The 17913-nt window shown below is 36.9% G+C and overlaps 1 protein-coding gene across 1 annotated transcript in view; it reads left to right on the top strand.

Moving 5' to 3' along the window:
* Positions 1-6363, top strand: part of LAMA3 (laminin subunit alpha 3) — a 134772-nt gene extending 128409 nt beyond the window's left edge. Inside the window, exons 73-75 of the mRNA XM_070942340.1 lie at positions 1832-1925; positions 4529-4648; positions 6136-6363. Of these exons, the coding sequence (XP_070798441.1) occupies positions 1832-1925; positions 4529-4648; positions 6136-6281 (360 nt within the window). The 3' untranslated portion in view covers positions 6282-6363. The remainder of the gene's footprint in view (positions 1-1831; positions 1926-4528; positions 4649-6135) is intronic.
* The last annotated feature ends 11550 nt before the right edge of the window (positions 6364-17913 follow it).

The following is a 17913-nucleotide window of genomic DNA, read 5'->3' as shown; positions in this document are numbered from 1 at the left end:
ACTCCGCACCATCAATACCTTTCTCAAAAGGTTAGAGCAGGAGCAAGCCTTGTATCTAAATTAAGTAAACGAATTCAACCAACCTCCATTTTACCTCTTCGTAAAGTCTTTCAGGCTAAACTCGTTCCGATCATGTTCTATGGTGCTGAAATTTGGGGTCTTACAGAGGCCCCCATATTAGAGAGAACTCAAAATAATCTGTTAAGGAGGATGCTTGGGGTAAACAATTCCACTTCAGCTGCAGCCGTCCGAGTTGAATTGGGACATTTCTCACTGTACACCTATACAATCACTAGGGCGGTAGCCTACTGGATAAAAATGACCCAGATGGATGCCAGCAGACTCCCTAAAATATGTCTAGAGGAACAGCAGATTTCAAATCCTCAAAGGTATTCCTGGCTAACCCGGCTGTCAGAAATATTGAACCGATATGGCGTAGGGTTCCCGTTGTGTGACACACTGAACCAAGTTAAACAACGGATTAAAGATATACATGGGCAAATGGATATGGCAACCCTTTCAACTAATCATTCCCTTAAACTGCTGACAGCAGTTAAAACAACTTTCACCCTGGAAAAGTATTTATATTTAGAAATGCCATCAGTGGACAGACAGTTATTTGTTAAATTTAGATTCGAACTTCTAGATACCAACGTTAGATTCGGCCGTTATCGGAAAATCCCGTATGACAAAAGAATATGCATATGTGGGGTAAACGTCGTGGAGGATACGGCGCATATAATATTCGAATGTAGTCTCTATCAGGAAGTTAGAAATCAATATCTGTCCCCAATTATAAATAAATTTCCCCACTGGAATATAAGCCAAAAATTAGCATTTCTGTTGAGGGCTGACTCTCCTCCCCTGGTAAGAGCGATCACTCGATACCTTAAAAGGTTGACGGCAATACGAGCCAGTTATATCAAGGAATTGATTGTAAGAAAGATGAGCTCAGTTAGAGATGAGCTATCCTATTTGAGTTATCTAGTCTTCTAGTCTTGGCAACTTAGCTATTGAAATTTGATATGGTAAAATTTTAATGTCATCTATCATATATTTTTAGATTGCTATCTTTGTAACTGTTTTATCTTTTTCCCTTTTTCTTTTCTGTTTTATTTGAAAAGGCCTTCGGGCTATTCAATAAACTATACATACACTTTTGTCTTTGTGTTGGGGATGTGCACTCGCTTTGCGAGCGTGTGGCACTTCTGCACATGCGCAGAGCATTTTTGATGATGTCTGAGTGAGTGGGCAGAGCCTCCCGCCACCACCGCTATCGGTTCGCCCGAACTGGGAACCACCCACCACTGGACCACAGTACACAAATCATACAATAGTGTTAAGTCTGGCATGACCAAAAAAAAAAAAAAAAAAGGGAAGACAAAGGGTAGCTTCTGTAAACAATATTTGGATGGAATTATATTGAAAGATTACTGTTGAGTTCTATGGTGCAAGAGTGGATGCTTCTGAGATTGATAAAATCTATGCCTTTCCCGTTAATGGCAGTACTAGTTGATTTACGCTCTTGTATGTGTGTTATTGTAAGTTGCCAGAGACCAGTAAAATTAGCAGTCCAACCTAGGGAAAACCAGTTGAAAAACCTCAGGTTAGTGAAATACAGCATTTAAAAAAGTTTTCTTTGGGAATTCTCAGCAAATGGTAACCTTCTTGAAACCATAGCAATCTGAAGAATAGCAGTCTGTTTCTAAAGGTGCTGATAATATTTGTAAAACTCAGAAAAACTGAAAAAGATGTGTTCCTTGTATGTATTTTTATATTTAAATGTATTCTTATTGTTGGTAGTAATTGAAAAGGTTTCTCCTTTTCACAGCTCACTGCCTCTGGAAATAATGGTGCTGGTGAATTTTCTCTGTCCGTCACACCTCAGCAATCTCTGTGCGATGGAAAGTGGCACTCTGTAGCAGGTATGGTGGAGTTTCATTCATTAATTGTTTAGGGAGAGGGAAAGTGTAAGTCAATGTGAAAGAACTTCACAAAACAATATGTTCTTTTCCAAGAGATAAATTTAATTCTTTCAAAGTAATCCCTATAGACAACTAGAGATTTGCCTAAAACTATTTATTCATAATGAAGTTTTATGAAAGTTGGCATAATTATTTTTGCTGTTTTCCTTATAATGTATCCTTGATAGTGTTCTGACATATTGCATCATTCTAATAATAGAGAAATAAATGACTGTTGTAACTTAAATTCCTATGAAAAAAAATGTAAGTGGAAAAGTATCTGATTGAAGACCAAATGACATTGTATGTCATCTAAATATAATATTGGCGTAACATTTATTTTCTCCTTTGAAAATTATCTTTTGGAGAAGGAATATTTTGCAATATAGAAAGGAGGAGGGAGAAAGAAGGGAGTGTTGAATTTTTCTGTTTTAGCCTGCTTTCCTTGAGATTTATTTCTCCTTAATGAGTTTCTTTCTGCAAAAGGTTCAAGGCTCATGTTTTGCAAGATAAAAATATAACCAACTCCATAAGAGTAGTTGTAGAGTTGGATATGCAGGCAGGCTCACAGTATACATTTCTAAAATAAATAAATGAGGAAGAGCAACTTGGAGGTAGATATTAGTAGAACATTTAAATATGAGACATACAGTCAGGTCCAGAAATATTGGGACATCGACACAATTCTAACATCTTTGGCTCTATACACCACCACAATGGAGTTGGAATGAAACAAACACAATGTGCGTTAACTGCAGACTGTCAGCTTTAATTTGAGGGTATGTACATCCAACTCAGGTGAACGGTGTAGGATTTACAGCAGTTTGTATATGTGCCTCCCACTTGTTAAGGGACCAAAAGTAATGGGACAATTGGCTTCTCAGCTGTTCCATGGCCAGGTGTGTGATATTCCCTCATTACCCCAATTACAATGTGCAGATAAAAGGCCCAGAGTTCATTTCAAGTGTGCTATTTGCATTTGGAATCTGTTGCTGTCAACTCTCAAGATGAGATCCAAAGAGCTGTCACTATCAGTGAAGCAAGCCATCATTAGGCTGAAGAAACAAAACAAACCCATCAGAGAGATAGCAAGAACATTAGGCATGGCCAAAACAACTGTTTGAAACATTCTCAAAAAGAAGGAATGCACCGGTGAGCTCAGCAACACCAAAAGACCTGGGAGACCACGGAAAACAAGTGTGGTGGATGACCGAAGAATTCTTTCCCTGGTGAAGAAAACACCCTTCACAACAGTTGGCCAGATCAAGAACACTCTACAGGAGGTAGGTGTATGTGTGTCAAAGTCAACAATCAAGAGAAAACTTCACCAGAATGAATACAGAGGGTTCACCACAAGATGTAAACCATTGGTGAGCTTCAAAAACAGGAAGGCCAGATTATAGTTTGCCAAACAACATCTAACAAAGCCTTCACAGTTCTGGAACAAGATCCTATGGACAGATGAGACCAAGATCAACTTGTACCAGAGTGATGGGAAGAGAAGAGTATGGAGAAGGAAAAGAATTGCTCATGATCCTAAGCATACCACCTCATCAGTGAAGCATGGTGGTGGTAGTGTCATGGCGTGGGCATGTATGGCTGCCAATGGAACTGGTTCTCTTGTATTTATTGATGATGTGACTGCTGACAAAAGCAGCAGGATGAATTCTGAAGTGTTTTGGGCAATATTATCTGCTCACATTCAGCCAAATGCTGCAGAACTCATTGGACGGCGCTTCACAATGCAGATGGACAATGACCCAAAGCATACTGCAAAAGCAACCAAAGAGTTTTTGAAGGGACAGAAGTGGAATGTTATGCAATGGCCAAGTCAATCACCTGACCTGAATCCCATTGAGCATGCATTTCACTTGCTGAAGACAAAACTGAAGGGAAAATGCCCCAAGAACAAGCAGGAATTGAAGACAGTTGCAGTAGAGGCCTGGCAGAGCATCACCAGGGATGAAACCCACTGTCTGGTGATGTCTATGCGTTCCAGACTTCAGGTTGTGATTGACTGCAAAGGATTTGCAACCAAGTATTAAGAAGGGAAAGTTTGATTTATGATTATTATTCTGTCCCATTACTTTTGGTCCCTTAACAAGTGGGAGGCACATATGCAAACTGCTGTAAGTCCTACACCGTTCACCTGAGTTGGATGTACATACCCTCAAATTAAAGCTGACAGTCTGCAGTTAACGCACATTGTATTTGTTTCATTCCAACTCCATTGTGGTGGTGTATAGAGCCAAAGATGTTAGAATTGTGTCGATGTCCCAATATTTCTGGACCTGACTGTATTTCATGGTGTAGCATAACTTTCCTCTTAGATTTAATACATGGTTGCTGCATTTGCCCATCACTGAAGGGATTGACTTAGAATGTTATAAAGCAAATTATTTTCAGATACATTGAGAAACAGAACTGAATGAAAAGCATTTATTTATTTATTTAATCAAAGATAGATAGATAGATAGATAGATAGATAGATAGATAGATAGATAGATAGATAGATATTGTTTCAGGTGGGATATGGAACTGATTTATTTATCTGATTTTTATAGTGGCTCAGAAGCAGAATATCATCTACTTATATGTAGACACAAACAGAAATTATACTGCTGCACTATCACCTAAGCTTTCTACCATCTATGCTCAGCCGCTCTATTTTGGAAGAGTTCCAGGTATGAAACTTGTTTGTTTTGAAAGAAAAATAAGTAACTCTGATAATCCTCATTTAAAAACAGCTAAGTTTCTGTCTCATCCATTATAAAACTTTCCTCTCTGTGATGATCAAAACAAAATCCATTGTTACGGTAATTGCCTGAATGTATATTATCATCATTTTTAAAATAAACATGTGCAGGAGCTGGGGGTGGGGGTGTCAGATATAATGAGACCACTCAAGAGCAGGGGTTTTATTGTCATTTTGAGAAATTGCCTTGTTCTCAACTAGCTATTTTGCATCAGGAAGGAAGATTTTATTGATTCTATTTTCATTTATTTGATGCAACTGGTAGTGATGTTTGTCAAAAGGAACAATATATTTTGGGCATAGGTGTAACAAAAGAATGGTTATAGTCCATACCAGAACTGATAAGGTGAAATTTCCTGACAATGAGAACAATTAATCAGTGGAACAGATTGCCTCCAGAAGTTGTGAGTGCTTTGTCACTAGATGTTTTCAGGAAGAGGTTGGATATCCTGCTTGAGCAGGGGTTGGACTAGAAGACCTCCAAGGTCCCTTCCAACTCTGGTATTCTGTTATTCCATTATTCTCACTTTCCATGTTACCACCCAAATTGTTTCATACTATTTTAGAACTCATTTTAGTTACCATTTTGCTATTGGGGATCTTCTTCCTATATTAGTTACCAGAAGAGACGGGAAATTATGCATGTCAAGATTTGGAAAATACTCACAAATCAGCTTTGAGTGCAACATATAGCTTAATTGAGTCCTCTGCAAAAAAGAAGCAGCAAAATGCATCTCATGCTTGTTCTCCCCATAGGAAACCCATCCATTTGCTTATATGTATAAATATGTATTAATCCCATTCAGAGCAACTAAAGTAGTATAATATTTTAGTTATTAGAATGAATAATGTGGCTTTATATGCTAAAGAACGAAGAGTTTAAGGCTTTCCAGAAGCTGCTGAATGTCACCTTCTAATTGACTAATAGATGACAAAAAGTGAGGGTTATTCTGAATTTCTCACCCCTGTCTAGCAAGAAAATGTTCAAACATTTGGAATCACACATTTTTTATACAAAGTTTACTAGTGTACCTTATCTATTGTGAATATATGTGTTAGGAGAGAGGGAGAAAGCAAATCAGCTAGCTACTTCACTATTATTATTACTATTATTATCATTATTGTCACTGTTCCTTAATTCTTCACAAAGTTATCCTAACTAGGTTAGAGAAATAGATCCTATATGTATATTATAGCAGACTATATCTAATATGTATTATTGCAAATTAAAAAAAAAAATGGTAATAGCACTGCTAGGCATCACTACCAGTTTGCTTTAAATGGAAATAAGAGCAGCATATTTCATTCAAATATATGTTGATAAAAATATTAAAATTTCTTAGTGTGTTATTTTAAACAATATCCAGTTGTTCATACATTGTATATTTAATGATTTTTTGTGCTTTGCCTTTACAGTTAATTTGGAAACACCATGGCTTCCAATTCAGGATGTGTTCCTTGGCTGTTTAAAGAATATGAAAATCAATGACAAATCTATTTTACTAAACAAAATGTCAAACATTCATGGTGTTGTCAGTCTGGAAGGGTGTCCTGTCTATTAACTGTTCCATATAAATCTTCTGAGGATAAAATCATCTAATGTGCTGTATGGATAGCCACAATATGGTTTGATCTCTTTCTATGGTCTTTTGCCCTCGTTTCCATCACAGTTCAAAAGTATGTTTTCATAATTGTGGTCTATGTTATCTTTCTTTGAGGTTTCTTGAAGTTTTGTTGTCCTATGTGCAAACTGTCTATGATAAAGCCACTTGAAATATAAAATGACCTTCTAATATAATATAATATGGTGACATTCTGCTTTCAACAACAGCTGAGTATACTTAGAGCAATTGCATTGACAAAAATCCTGACTCCTAGGGCTCCTGAAATTAAAACAACTCCCAAAATAAGAATTGGAAGGTCCTTGGACACAAATAGAACCAGACTTCACAGATAAAATATGGAAAAATAAAATACATTGTTGAATTGCTGAATTGTTGTATAATGAAATATGCATTGAGTAATTGATAAAAATATATATATAAATCGAGTATGAAGCACTTTAAAAAAATTGGCATACTAGAGGTGATAGTCTTAAAGAGTTCTATGACCAAATAAATGCAATTTTCATTTTGGAAAAATTTGGAAAATATCAGTATGTTTATTGCACTTACATACTTCCATTGACTTTAATCAAAAAGTTTGACTGAATAAAGATGATGAGTATATAGGGTAAATTTATATAATTTAGCTTTTTGTATAATAGCAATAACAGAACATATTTTGCTTGTGTTAAGAAAATGAAGGTGGTTTTATCCTTTGGAAGCCTCAATCTGAAGTTGGAAGATCTGCAATATAATTTTATGATTTGGCTGAATGATTTATAAATATCCTAGATTGTGATTGTATGCTGGGTTTATTGTCATTTTTTTTTAACTTATACATTACATTGACCACTTAAGAAATTAAGAAATACTAGTTAGGAATAACCAACTGAAGCATGCCATCACCATACAGCCAATTCTATTTTTAAAATTGTTTATTATGGTAAACTCAAAGCCAAAAATATTAGCTGTGTAATCCTGTGGTGTTTCCATTCTTGAAAGCCCATTTACACCATTGCATCATTAGTAAAGTATATTTGGCATCCTAATGCTGAATAAAAGTTGAAAAGCAGACCTGTTATGCTACCATTTGTTGCAATTCTTGCTCACCAGGAGAATTCAGTTTTAAAAAATTAAGCTCATTTGGAATTCTACTTTGCACGTCTCCAGTCCTAAATCAGAATAATTCTAAGATGGGTGTGGTATAATGCAGAGGGACACCTGGTGGTGCACTGATAAATATTTGAGAACTGGTTCTTCCTACTCCCTTGCTGTTGCTGCACTGCTGTTCTCCCCCAAAATGGGTGATGCTGGGACAGGGGGGAATTTAATTTTAACTTAATTCAGATAATAAGTTTATTCTTATGTATTTAATATTTCTCACCTTGCTACACATTTAAAATTACAATCCAGTAGCAATTTTTTGAGACATTCTGAGGACCTCCAGAAGCTATATTCTTATAACATTATGAGTGTAATAAAAATTTGCAATACAGATTAAATTTGGAATCGTCCTCAGGTTAAGACCATTCGTTCAGCGACTATTCAATGTTATGACGGCACTGGAAAAAATGGTATTAATGATTGGTCCTCAGTGTTCCAATCATCGCAGTATCCCTAAGATCACCTGATCACTATTTCTGATGTTTCCTGCCCCATTCCCACAAGCAAAGTCAATAGGGAACTCCTGATCATATGAGGTCTTTGCTTAACTATGGAAAACAGGACTGCCAGAATTGCCACAGCTAAGCAACGAAGTCATGCAATACTATGCTTTACAACTACATCACTTAGTGTCAGAAATTCTAGTCCCAATTGCCATCATAACCCAAGGACTAACTGTAAAATCTAATTCTAAAAATTAAAATGTAGTTCATTTATGATACTGTTCTGGCACAAATCTTGTATTCAACAGGGCTTGTGCCAAAAATCTCAAAGGATTATGAAAACTAAAATACTATGAAATTTCACACCATTGAATAATAAACAAAAGATCATATGTTACACCTACTGAAACTTTCAGACAAATTCAAGAATAGGTCCACATTAAAATAGTCTAAAGATAGGTTAATGTTGCACGAAGCATTCAGCTGGATTGTTGCAATGTAGGAAAGGGCATGAAAAGTGACAAGTACTTCTAAGCATTATCCTTCTCATCTTTTCTACTACCTTCTCTTATTGCTATCTTATATTACTTTGTTGTTTGTATGTACACCGAGAGCTTATGTACAGAGACAATTTCCAATCACACTTGGCCAATAAAGCTGTTCTGTTCTGTTCTGTTCTGTTCTGTTCTATTCTATTCTATTCTATTCTATTCTATTCTATTCTATTCTATTCTATTCTATTCTATTCTATTCTATTCTATTCTATTCTATTCTATTCCATTCCATTCCATTCCATTCCATTCCATTCCATTCCATTCCATTCCATTCCATTCCATTCCCATTCCCATTCCCATTCCCATTCCCATTCCCAGTCAGAGATCTAACACCAAGATCACTCCTAAACTATGTACCTGCAGAATTGCATGTCACTGCGTTCTTGTATTTGTCAGCTGGGCTTCCATTCTGAGACTTACGGTAGATTGTCTGAGTCTTATCACTAAGCTACTGCGCATGTCCACATTCTTTCATTTTCTTCTAACTTTCTTTGTTCGCCTGCCAAGAGGTAAGGCAGGAACGCTGCCAAGATGTAATTAATAGCTAGTAAGACTGTTTTTACTTCTTTATAATAAAATGTGTTTTATTAGAATGAATCTTGGGTTTTATTTTCTTTAAAAGTATACTCCAAGGAAAAGCCACAATCCATCTCTAATTAGGTGCAATTACTCCAAAGCGGAATGGGATTAATTGCCACCCTGACATTGCAAGCACATTTAGGACAGGCAACCTCTTCACATATTAAAATGGAGAAACTACCCAAGATAAATTAGCGCTTAGTGGTATCTTAGGTTTGTGTTTTGGCTTACTCATACCATTCATCATACTGTTTTGTAAACCATCTATGTGTTCAAGTAATACACTCCATAACAGTGAAATTCTACATTATATTTTACCACAGGATAAGAGTGTCATGCTGATGCTGTCCCTACCGGTTTCTTATGCTTTCTAATCATCCCTGCCCTCTTCTCTTGTTCCACTTTGTATAATATGTATACAAACATCTGGTGCCTAAAAAAGAGGACAAGCACATTCATATGCATCTAATGTATCATTAAACAAGTGTCTATTTGCAACTGCAACTAGTAATTATTCATCCTACTATTTTCCCATGCTTCCTTTTCTCTAGCTTCCTGCTTCCGAAAGTCAGCTGAAACATTCTTCTCTTGCACCAGAAAAGCTTCAAATGTGCATAGAAAAATTACAATAGCTAAGTCACGCTATGGAGATTCAACAGAATATTGCAACAAATCCTTTTTGCTATGATTGCTCATTCTTTTGTTTCAGCTGATGAAATCTAGCCATCATAACTTTTTCTAAGGTTTTATGACAATTTTATCAACTCTCTAAGCATAGTTTCTTGCGGTTTCCTTCAATTCATTGCTTTCTTAAAATTTTATCATTTATTTGTGCATATATAGTATGCTGACAGCCTTTCTGCAATAACAAAATTAATATGGTGCTGAGTGAAAAACCTGGAGCAGGTGAAAAAAAACTTCAGAGGTTTGACAATGTTTGCCCACAATATGTACACCTGTCTTTCTATTTAGAGTTATTAACTCTAGAAAGGAACTGTGCATTCAGTAATCTAGTGAACAAAACATTGTCTTTAGGACTTGATTATGACTATAATACTCATGTATTAAATACCTTAAGTATAATCTTTAAAAATACTTGAATTCAATCATGTTTTAGTATAGCATTTCTCAATATTTTATTTTTTTTGCTGAACACTAGATATGTCTTTTTTGGAAGCAATGTTCTCTCAAGCGGGCTACAGCATTTGTCAGCCGTAGCCTCAGATTAAGTTCAGCATCCAGTTTCTTCCGATTTGGAATGACAGTTAGGATCAGCCCAACATATTTTGTTGTTTCTGGTAAAGGACAAAATCCTGCTTCCTCTCCTCCTCATTCAATAACATATAACAGGAAATCTGGGATTTGAGTCCACACATCTTAAGGTTGCCAAGGTTGAAACTGACCTAGAAAGCGCCAGTTTATCTATCCAAAGTTTAGGAAGCATAAGTCAGGCCATATGACATACAAATGTTGATGAAATCTCATTGCTTTTCTCTACCTCCATCATATATTTCCTAATGATTCTATTTATGTACTGAAACTGCCAACTTCAACAGAACATGTGGAAATTCTTATTTGAAACCTGTGCTCTAGAAATAAATAAATTAACATGGCAACTGCACTGTTAATTTACAGGCCAAGTTATACAAGATTTGGAAGAAGTATAATTACATTTCCCATCATTTTGTGATACTTAAAAGTTTCAAATGGAGAAGAAAACACGCTTTTATGCCAGTGCCTCTAGCCGGTTCTCTTGCTACAGTTTGTTATCCGTCATGCTAATACTTGGATTTTCACCTACTCACGAAGATTATGAAATGTTTACATATACATTTCAGAGAGGAAAACTCAGTGCTTGGATAGAAAACCAGCAGAATGTAGTGCTTAACAATTTCCCATTATGTATTTTCAAGCCCTCTTTTTCTCTTAGCACTTCAGGCCATTTATCCCAAGAACGAAGGACAGAATGCCATCTTACCTATTTTGACTAGTAAATCCATTTGGAGAGGAGTAACTGTAAGCAGCACCCTCTGCTGCTGCTGCTGCTTTACTCCTGCTTTTGGCCTTCTATGCCTGCTTTTCCTTCAATACCAGAACAAAAGAATATAGTCATACGTAGCTTAGAGTTTCAGAATAAAAGCAAGAAGCCTTGAGTGGATTGTTCTAAGCATCAGCACTCTGCTGCCTACAGAAAATGCTGTTGTGAAATGTTCATGAAAATTATTATGTTTGAACATGCACATTTAATGTGTTTAGCTGAGAAAAATTCTTCCACTTTGGGGAGTTACTGAATAAAATGAACACTTGTATCAGTTTCATCCCTAAATTATAGACTAAGCTTTATTATTGTTTCAAGCACACACAACAGAATCTGTAGAATATTACCCTCAAATTATATATGAGGCATCAGAAAGAAACACACTTGCCAACTTCTTTAATTTTAAAAAATTAAAAAAGAAAATTTATAAATTTAAATAATATAGAAAAAGTTCTTCCATACTCAAGTAAATGTGGGTACCATTTATTCCTGTCTAGAAGGAGATAATCCTTAGATAACATTTTTGGTAGCTTATGGAAAATGTCTGATTTTTTTTTTACTTCAGTGGCCGCATGTGACCACTTTTGACATGTTGGGAGAGGAAGCATTTAACACTTTTTTTTCAAGGGCATTTCCTCACTTGAAAGAACATGGACCTAATTCCCCCCTCATATTTTCTTCTGTGATCTTAACAATGTATGGAGGAGAGGATAAAAGAGATCATTAAAATGTATCTAAGGAAGTAGCCATTTGCAAGATAGCTAAGCACTTCATAAAATACCAAAAGTTGACATATTTTTCTCCACTTTAAATTGCTAATACATGTTACTGTTAGATGTTTAAGACTGGATGGTTTTATGCTTCGGGCAGAAGACTATAATGTTTGTCATTAACTTCTGCTGTTTCAATATGTTTATTTCTCATCTTGTTTTATTAGCTTATATTCTATTGCTGTATTTCTTTTGATCTTTGACAATGGATCAAATAGATGAAATAATTCCATAAACTTAAAAAAAGAATAGGATTCTGATTATGGAGATTTTTTGACACAGAGATTTTGTATTTATTGTAAGAGAGTTTTAACAATACTCTCCAGTTTTTCCCAAAGGACACCTCCTTATTTATTTTTGGATGTACCACAACTGATGTTCACAGCCTCTAATGATAGTATCAACAAGCAGTCAATGTGGTCAGTGAAAGGCTAAGAGTAAAAATAAATTCAGAATCAGTGTTGGTGGAACCAACCTTGAAGAAATACTTTGCTCCAAAAATGTGTGTCACTTACATTACAGCAGGGTAAATTTACATTCCATCCAAATGTCAAGGGCTAAACAACCACATCAAAGACAGGCTATCAATCAATACATTATACATTTAGTAACCATATGGCTACCATATTAAATTTGCAAATGTCTGGCTTGCAGCATGAAAATGGTTTTCACTGATTAAAGTAGATTCATAGAGGTATCATACTGTGGTCTTAAAACTGGTAATGTACAAAGGATATTTTGTTCAAGGATGAAGTCCAAGGGGTCCTTTACATGGTGTTGAATTATTATTTTCAGCAGCCCACACCTTCATGGCCAATGGTGAGAAATGCTCAGAGAGGTAGCTCAGAGACAGCATATTTCCTATCCATGAGGTTACTGTAATTAGTTTAATTTGGAGGTGAGGGGAATGTATTCAAAGTGTCCACATTTAAAATCCTAGAAGACTGTAGACCAGGAAATACTTTTACTATCTGAGATCTCTTTCAGAATTTTCTCTGCTTTTGCGTGTATTAAATGGCAAATATAGAAAGGACTTATTTAGGCCTTTTTTAAAAAGACATATTAAATCAATTTGCATGACATTAACTATCAACTTCTCAACATATCCCTTCTCAGGTTCATTATAAACTGCAATTGAGAGCATCTGTGTTCACTTACTGATTGTTACGCACACATGATGCACACCACACACGCACAGACTCATTGTACATGAGAAAAGTAACAAGGACAGCAGGGAATTAAGAAAGCAAAGTTAGTCTTTGACTCTCACATACACTTACTCAAGGCTCTTTATGTACACGTAAAACATAGCAAGTATTAAAATTCCTTATTTCAAGCCTGACTGGTAAATTGTAAAGATCTGAAATATCAAGTGATACAGACAACCTACAAACTGCAGTGCAGCGCATGTTTATGAATACATGCTTGAATATAAAATACTCTTATGTAGTAAGGGAAAAATTGTCATTTTAGGGAATTACAGATAGTGTCCTGATTACTAGATATTGATAATAATTTGGTAAATTTCAACTGTAGCTCACAAGAAAACTGAAGTTATGAAACTCTTAATGCCTACAAAAATGAGGATCATCATGTTGAACTTGTCACATCAACTTAAGCTACCCATCTATTTCAAATATCCCCATTGCTTTTCCAAAGCCCTTGAAGCTCTCAGAGAAAGGTTTTCATAACTTGTGATACAGATATCAAACACAAAGATTGGTGTGTTGCTGAATTCATTCATTTTAGACATATTAGTGACATGTTCTTTACTGATTCCTTTGTGGTTAGAGGAGACAAAGTAGCCTTCCTCCACCATTTCTCTTATTTAAAAAGGTATATTTCATTTATTTGCATATCATGCTGGATTTATATTTTCTGCCCTCCTCCTATGGGTTTCCAAAATAACAATGTGACCAATTGGAAAATTGCCCATCTATGCTTTTAGTTTCTCTGAGAAATAAATAAAATTCTATCTCTGAAAGGCTGTTACAGCCCTATTATTATTTTGCTAGTTTATAAACTATTCTGGACAGTCAAACTTTGAGTTGGTTAAAGAGTGTAACATTTCTATGGAACTTTTTTCACATTTCTGTGGCAGTCTGAATATCAGTATCAATTAAGGCATCAACAAGCAACCTCTTTTGACTAAAATTGGCTAATTCTTTCTGCTGAAATTCTTTGCATTGTGTAAGTATGTGATTTTCTCTCAAGTGTAGAGTGAGTAGTATGGTGAAGCACTTGTTCATAAATATAGAACAGACACTGAACAGCCTCTTCTCTTTTCTGCATCCAAATTGGATGTAGAATTCCTCTACAGAAGACAAAGCAAAAATAACGTGTCTAAATTATAAGGAGATAAAATTTGGTTGGACATCAAGAAATATGTCCCAATAGTAATAGTAACAATATGTCCTGAATAGTAACATTCAGTAACGGAATAGATTTCTTTGGCAGGGCGGTAAACTCTTCATTGGAGATATTTAAACAGAGGCTATATATGGCTATCTGTTGGGGGTGCTATAGTACAATTATGACACTTTTAATTATTTCTCTGGAAGCTCAAGGTAATATAAATGGAGTCTCCTCATATTTTATTCCCACCATAAACTTTGTAATAGTTTTTGCTATGAGAATCAGCTAGTGAACACTCCATTGTCTATAGACACATGTCCCCTATTTTGTCCGCTGCCCTCCATCCCAACATGCCTGATTTGATTCTGCATATAATATGCATATAAAACTTGTACCAGTGGTGAGTGGCCAGATACTGAATCTATTTGCTATGATATCAAGAAATGGCTTGAGTATTGTCACTGAATTCTGGATATTTTCCCATTATTCCAGTATACATCTACAGTTTCACTGATAGAAAAACAATCTGATTTGTCCCAATGTTTACTTCCCAACTGCCATCAAAGCTGTATGTTGCCTATCATCAAGGACAAGAATTAATGTCTGGATTTTACAGTTTAAAAAATTGTTCTTTCATCATCCAATTAGTCCTTGAACAAAGTCTGGATGCAGCATAAAATAATGACACAAGGCTTCTCCAGGGCTTAAAAATCTGAACCAATTATTTAGCCATTCAGTTTCTCTTTCAGAGTTGACAAGTGGATGGATTCCCTTAGATGAGAATTCCAGTCTTCAAGGAGCTTCTAGAATTTCTAACTTTCAGTAGCCAGCTGTTCTCTTTCTTTTCACTTCTTCACCCAGGACTTCAGTGGGGCCCAACAGTATTGCCCAAATCTATTATATAAATCTCGGAAGAAAATACATTGGGACAAATGCCATATATGGGAGATGTTTATTAGCATGAATTTTGCAAACAGTGAGATTACTATTTGCTTTCAGGAAAATTTTCTGGACCAGTTCTATAATTCTATAAAGAATACTATCTTAAATTATGTGATAAATTTTAAAATGTCACTATAATATTCTTAATTTTAATGAAAATACAGGAGGAGTGTTAAAAAAAGCTACTATCATACCTTGTCTCAAAAATGCTTTTTTTTTTCCTTCAGAAGGCAACTAGACTGTTTTCTCCTTGAAAAAGAAGAAAACATTTTGCTTGTCATATCAGAAGCTTAATCTGTTCTGATGAGAGGTGGGATGGAAGGATAGGTTCTGATAGGATTGGAGTGGGGATAGAAGGATTGTATTTCTTTGCAGACATCTGCACTCTCTGAGAACTGTTGAGGCAACTTGGAGGGTTTATCTGTAGCCTCAGGGTCACCTGAAATCAGGGTGCAATTGGTTGTGGAATCTTACCTGTTACTCTGTAATTGTAAACCCATCCTTTTCAATATATGCATTTTAAAAGAGGTGGGGCTTCAATTGCACAGTTGTGGCTGCCATCTTGACTTTTTTTTATATCCACTGCATATATCTCTGGAAGAAGGTAAGGAATAAGGATATTATTGGAAAATGAAAACATGAGTTAATTCAGTGCATGGCTTGTTTGACCATAGTTTATTGGCTGGGTTGGCAAAACACAATAAAACTATTAGCAATTGTTTACAAAGCACAGCAGCTGAATTCTCACAGTATGCTCTGGCACGAACAAGTACACTAACTATGATTTAATGAAAAACATAAGTCCATTTTTTAAAGAATTTATCTCTAACAGGCTAAAAATAAACTCTTAGCTTACATCTTGAGATGATTTGTACTTTATTTAGAACTGACAACAATCACATGAATAAATTTCTGACATGGGAAGAAACAAAAAGCATTTGAGATTAATTTTACAGTATGCAAAGCCTCGCAGGATATTTCAGGAATCTTTGGAATATTTCTGGTGCATTGATCTTTTTTAAATTTGTAAATAAATAGTTTAAAAAAAACTGCTGCAGAAAGGTGACCAGTTAAAAATATTGATTTAGCTTTAAATAACGTTTTTGCTATTGAATATCAAAACCCCAACTATTCATTACGTAAAAGAACTTTTGCATTGGGTAAAACAGTAATAAAATGACCAATTAGCAATTTAAGACCCCGATTTAAAACGTTAACGGGATGCAGGATAAATCTGACTGCTATTCTCACTGATAAGAGCCTGATGGCGCAGTGGACTAAGTGCTGTTAAAGTAGCACTTAGCTGCCAGCTGCCTGCAATTACTGCAAGTTCAAATCTCACCAGGCTCAAGGTTGACTCAGCCTTCCATCCTTTCGAGGTAGGTAAAATGAGGACCCGGATTGTGGGGGCAATAAGATGACTTTGTATAAAAAAGAACACCGCTTGGGGGGGGGGGGGGCGAAAGCCCTACCAAGCAGGTATATACAAAAATACGAAGGCTATTGCTTAATGCATTGTAAGCCGCTCTGAGTCTCCGGAGAAGGGCGGCATATCAATCTAACTAATAAATAAATCTAACTAATAAATAAAGGGCATTGAGCATCCACAATAATAATGCAAGCAGCAGATTTAAAAAATAATAATAATCCCGGCCACATAGCTCAGTATCTCTCAACTTCCAGTTGCTCCTTTCCAAAGTCAGAAAGATACGTCCAATGTTAGGTATTATGAAGCTAGTGGAAACCCCCAGTGAATTCAATAGGGCTCAGCCTCAGGTACGTGTGGGAGATGACAGATTCAGTTCCCATCAACGCGGCTTTCGATAAACGACTTGCACGCCCAGCGGCATCACCGTCGCTTAGAACGGACTGGACATCACTCCAAAGCTCCTAGCCAGAAAAGTAGCATCCTACTGAAACTTCGGATTGTCCGATTGTAATCGTATTGTTCATTACCCGATTTTTTTTTCTTTTCTTTCTAGCGTTTTCCCCGTAAATATAGGATCCTTTTTTCGGATCCACCGAGTGTTGATCCATTGGTTGCGACAGGAACCTTGTTGCCGAAGCCTCGTGGGCTGAGAGTGAGTGACTGGCCCAGAGTCAACCCAGCCGTCTTTCACGCCTAAAACGGGACTGCAACTCAAGTCTCCTTGCTTTCTAGCCAGGCGCCTTAAACACTATAAACCAAACCGGTTCTCTAACTGCATATTACCTACTGCGCTGCCTTAAATGGGCCGGATACTCTCTTCGGCTTTTAGTAGGCCGTTTCGCTTCGCCCCTTTTATATTGAAAAAAAAAACACACCACCACCACCTCCTTTATTCCCCGAAGGAAGAGCAACCGGGAGCGCACAATAGGGTCCCGCCCAAGACCTCTTCTCCCCGTGGAAACCAGAGCAGCCGCTCTCTGAAGCGAGAAAGCAAGCCGGCGCTCAGGGCAAAGCCGCTTCAGAGCTGGCAGCGCGCAGACTCCTGCCCTCCCGCGCAGGCGCCCTAGCAGCGGGCAAGCGGCAGCCGCCAGCCTCGGCTCGAAGGTTGCGAGGTCTCTCTCTCTCTCTCCCCCCTCAGCGGCTGGGCTTCTGGCCACGGCTGCGGGAGCTGCAAGAGCGGTTAGCCGTGGAGCGGCGGACCGTGCCCGAAAGAGCGGGAAGGCGCGAGGTGCCCAGCCTGCTTCGACGCCGGGTTGGCTCGTCTTGCTCCAGTGTCCCCCCGAGCGGCGGAGCGCCACGCAGCGGGCAAGGAGCCT

The sequence above is a fragment of the Pituophis catenifer genome, unplaced genomic scaffold (genome assembly GCF_029215685.1).
Source record: "Pituophis catenifer annectens isolate HBS135680 unplaced genomic scaffold, rPitCat1.0.hap2 SCAF_3, whole genome shotgun sequence".
Lineage (NCBI taxonomy): Eukaryota > Metazoa > Chordata > Lepidosauria > Squamata > Colubridae > Pituophis > Pituophis catenifer.
Note: the sequence above shows the minus strand (reverse complement) of the source record. Positions and strands in the feature narration are given on the sequence as shown.